Source organism: Microtus ochrogaster, chromosome 15 (assembly GCF_000317375.1).
Source record: "Microtus ochrogaster isolate Prairie Vole_2 chromosome 15, MicOch1.0, whole genome shotgun sequence".
Taxonomy (NCBI): domain Eukaryota; kingdom Metazoa; phylum Chordata; class Mammalia; order Rodentia; family Cricetidae; genus Microtus; species Microtus ochrogaster.
The window spans coordinates 2,732,305-2,736,502 of record NC_022017.1 but is presented as its reverse complement, the minus strand read 5'-3'; the positions used below and the strand labels follow the sequence as shown (position 1 = coordinate 2,736,502).

The 4,198-nt window shown below is 49.3% G+C and overlaps 1 protein-coding gene across 1 annotated transcript in view; it reads right to left on the bottom strand.

Annotated features, from left to right (window-relative positions):
• Positions 1-739: 739 nt before the first annotated feature.
• LOC101997941 (keratin, type II cytoskeletal 6A-like) overlaps positions 740-4,198 on the bottom strand; it is a 3,978-nt gene continuing 519 nt past the window's right edge. Inside the window, exons 2-10 of the mRNA XM_026782650.1 lie at positions 4,117-4,198; positions 3,386-3,600; positions 3,011-3,071; positions 2,757-2,852; positions 2,403-2,567; positions 1,853-1,978; positions 1,302-1,522; positions 1,072-1,106; positions 740-972 (exon numbers count right to left, since the gene is read on the bottom strand). The exon at positions 4,117-4,198 is cut by the window's right edge and continues 38 nt beyond it. Of these exons, the coding sequence (XP_026638451.1) occupies positions 740-972; positions 1,072-1,106; positions 1,302-1,522; positions 1,853-1,978; positions 2,403-2,567; positions 2,757-2,852; positions 3,011-3,071; positions 3,386-3,600; positions 4,117-4,198 (1,234 nt within the window). The remainder of the gene's footprint in view (positions 973-1,071; positions 1,107-1,301; positions 1,523-1,852; positions 1,979-2,402; positions 2,568-2,756; positions 2,853-3,010; positions 3,072-3,385; positions 3,601-4,116) is intronic.

The following is a 4,198-nucleotide window of genomic DNA, read 5'->3' as shown; positions in this document are numbered from 1 at the left end:
AGTGAACTCATTGGGGAAAACAAAGAAAGCAAGAGATAGCACAAGGAGATGAAGAGGAAAAATAGAAAGGGATAGAGGAGGAATGGCTGAGGTAGAAATGAGGATTAGATTTTCTCAAATAACGCTCTATGCTCACATGAGATCCCCAAACACCAAGAAAGAAAGATTTGCATGTCTTAGCTAACAAAGTTGCAGAGTCACTATAGAAAACAATATGCTACAAAAATACACGTAGGAGAAGCCATTATGTTATAAACATGCTTTATTTAGCTTTATTACAAGAAAGCAAAGAACAGAGAAACATCACATGAGCACAGACTCCGTACATCACAGGAATGTTGACGTGTATGATCACAGTTACTGCCAGGGAGGTTCATGACATAGAAGTTGGGGTTTTCTCAGGCCACTGGAAGCTCCTGTTTAGTAGTAGGACCCAGACAACGATTTCCAGAAGGAAAGGGGCAGAGAGACCCTTTCTCAGGCAGCCTCAGGGACAGAGTCAGGAGGCAGAGTCTGGAAACCTAACTACAGCTTGCAGCACCAAATGTGACATCAGAGGATGACGATGAGAAGATGAGTATTGGGGACCTGAGGGAGAGGACAGAGGGGAGCAACAAGGACTCAGCTTCTCAGCCTTAGCCCGAGAGCAGAGGGAGGAAGGCAGCAGGGACAGCACCGGAGCACAGACAGGGCTCTTCCAGAGCCTCTGGGGAGCAGACAAGCTCAGGTGACAGGGACTTCAGTGCCGGTAGCTCTTCCTGCTGGAGGAGGTGGTGGTGTACTTGATGGTGGAAGAGCTGCCACCAGAGGAGCTCAGGCCACCACTGAGGCCTCTGCCACTGCCAGAACTGAAGCCACCTCCAAGGCCATGGCTGCTGCTGTAGGAGTAGCTGCTGCCTCCTCCCAGGCCCAAGCCGCTGCTGGCACCACCTGCACTGCCATAGCCGCTGGACATGGTGGACTGCACCACAGCTGTGAAGAGGAAGAGGGGACAGTGGACACTGTGAGCCTGCTCTGTCCAGAGAGTCGGGCACAAGGCAGGGGATGGGAGGTGGCGAGCAGTGTACTTACAGATGTTGACGGGTCCAACGCCTTCACCATTCAGCCTAGAATAGGAACAGAGCAGATGAGAAGGTGAGACCTAGGGAGCCATGACCTCATTCCCCGTGAACCCTCAGTGTGGGGACAGGTCACAGAGAATCCCTGGTAGAGTGGTCCCTGAAGGGAGGCATTGTGTCCACAGCAAGTGCTCCCTCATGCTGTGCTCATGCCTGGCATCATGGAGGAGGGGGAGCACTCACCTGCACTCCTCTCCTTCCAGCAGCTTCCTGTAGGTGGCGATCTCCACATCAAGGGCCAGCTTGACATTCATGAGCTCCTGGTACTCCTTCAGCAGCCTGGCCATGTCCTGCTTGGCCTTCTGCAGGGCATCCTCCAGCCCTTCCAACTTGCCCCTGGCATCCTTGAGGGCATTCTCCCCACGCTGCTCAGCTTCAGCAATGGCAGCCTGAAGGTTGGCAATCTGGGCAGAGAAAGAAAGAAAAACAAACTTGTACTGTGGTTCTTTCCAGCGGGTGATCCCATGGTCTCCTTGGTTTGTTCATTTGTTTGTTTGTTTGTTTTTTAAGACAAGGTTTTTCTGTGTAACAGCCGTAGGTGTTCTGGAAGTACATCTTGTACACCAGGCTGGCCTCGAACTCACAGAGATTTACATTCCTCTACTTCCCAAGTGCTAGGATTAAAGGCATGTGTCACCACCACCTGACGACCCCGAGATCTTTGCCCCAGTGAGCAAGAGGCTGGAGCACAGAAAATGAAGGAAGCATCCTGTGTTGCTTTTGGTCTGTGCTACCTGATTCTTGAGGTTTTCAATCTCCGCTTGTAGCCTCCGGATCATGCGATTGAGCTCAGCGATCTCCTCCTTGGTGTTGCGCAGATCATCACCGTGTCTGCCTGCTGTGACCTGCAGTTCCTCGTACTGAAGATCAATGGAAAATAGAAAATTTATGTAATTTTTTACAAGAAAAATGTATTTCACTTCTAACTGGTTGCGTTATCCTTGGTGCAATGACTTTTCCTCAGGCGAAGCTGTGGGAGAGCATGGACTACATACTTCTCTTGGGAACTGAAAATGTTCTGTGTGACCTCATGAGGTCCTATATTCCCAGAAGAGCTCAAGCTCAGGGACTATAGACCCCATTTATGGCAAATTTCCCTCTTCTTCTGGGTTCTTTTGAACGGTAGACTATGGCTTCACTGTATAACACAAGTGCAAGGTCCATTTGCTCTTACGAGATCCCAGTTTCTACTAGTAGACTTCTAACCTATGAGGAAATTAGCATTTTATGGAATTCATTGGGTTCCAGTTTTTCTTCATCCTGCTCCACCTATTAAATACTCACTTTGGTCTGGTACCAAGACTCTGCTTCAGCACGGCTCCTCTGAGCAATCTCCTCATATTGGGCCTTGACCTCAGCAATGATGCTGTCCAGATCCAGGCTGCGGTTGTTGTCCATGGAGAGGACCACAGATGTGTCTGAGATGTGAGTTTGCATCTGAGACAGTTCCTACAGAACAGAGAGGCAACATCAGGTTTGGATATAAGGATTACAGATGCTACCAACACCACACTCTCACTGTGCACAGGGGAAATAAAGTGAATGGGGCAGATTGAAGAGGGAGGAAAGAGAGATAGACAGACTGAGAAAGATAGAGATATAGAAAGAGAAAGAGAGAGAGGGGGGGGGGTGACTTACTGCATCATAGAGAACTCTCAGGAAGTTGATCTCATCTGTCAGACTGTCTGTCTTAGCTTGCAGTTCAACCTTATTCATGTAGGCAGCATCTACATCCTGACAAAAGAGTCAACAACATGGAATTGGGTTATTTCTCTTGCACAGTAATGTCTGCTCTGTCTCCCTTGTAACCATGCTCTCCAATAAACCAGACATACAAAACCATTCTTTTCCATAAACATAGAAAACCATCAGCAGAGAAACAGTCAGCCCACCTTTTTCAGGGTCACAAATTCATTCTCTGCTGCTGTGCGCTTGTTGATTTCGTCTTCATATCTACAAGAGGGAGGGTTCCGCACATTGTATTCAGCATGCAGATGGCCTCAAAGGCAGCCCGTGACCCAGCCCTCATTTTTATAAATGCAATATAACCAAATCACACCAGTCACAAATATTTTGTTGTGATTGAATATTTTACTTCTTTTCTCTCCCTAGGCTCCTATTGCCATCCATGGTGTTTGACTTAAGCTGTTTGAAAATACTTTTCATTTTATTCTTATGGTCTAAGCTTTCTTAATTTTGGAGTCCATGTCTAGTTTTGGGTCTTCATTACTATGACCTTGGCCAACTGTGTTCCTTTTTTAACTCACTTGTTCTTGTAGTCCTCCACTGTCTCCTGCATGCTCCTCAGCTCTGAGTCCAGGCGGCCCCTCTCTCCCAGAACTCCATCCAGCTGCCTCCTGAGGTTGCTGATGTACTGCTCAAACAAAGGCTCCAGGTTCTGCCTCACGGTCTTGGTGCCCTGCTCCTGCAGCAGGGCCCACTTGGTGTCCAGGACTTTGTTCTGCTGCTCCAGGAAGCGTACCTGGAGGCACCAAGTGAGAGAAGTTTGAATTTCATTCTGCTGTGATCCCTTCCCAAGTGTGACTGCTGACTCAGGCTGTCTGCCTCAACCCGTTCAGTGTAGTCCCTGGCCCTGGGCCTACAGGCACAATCCAGAGCAGAGCTCCCAACACCATCCCTCTGAGGAAGGCAGGACACTCAGGCAGGGCACAGGCAGCCTAGCTGGAGTGTGGTGCAGTTTAGTGTGGCCGTGATGGCTCCAAACTGCCTCAGTTCAGTCCTCTGTGATGTGAGGCTTGGGTTTATCTCAGTGCACTGGAGTCAGACACCCTGATGGGGTCCCTTCTGGAGGAGAGGAAATCTGACCCTGATTGTCAGCTGCTATCTAAACTGTAGAGCGGACAATGTCAGGACAGAGTCACCTAGAGACAATGGCAGTGATTGAGCAGAGCCTAGAGCATCTTCCCTCCACCGCTGTCTTTGGCATTCACTCTGGATCTACTCCCACTCATCTGCCCTGGACACAACCACGTCTCACCTTGTCGATGAAGGAGGCAAACTTGTTGTTGAGGGTCTTGATCTGCTCGCGCTCTTCAGTCCTCACCCGCTGGATGGTGGGG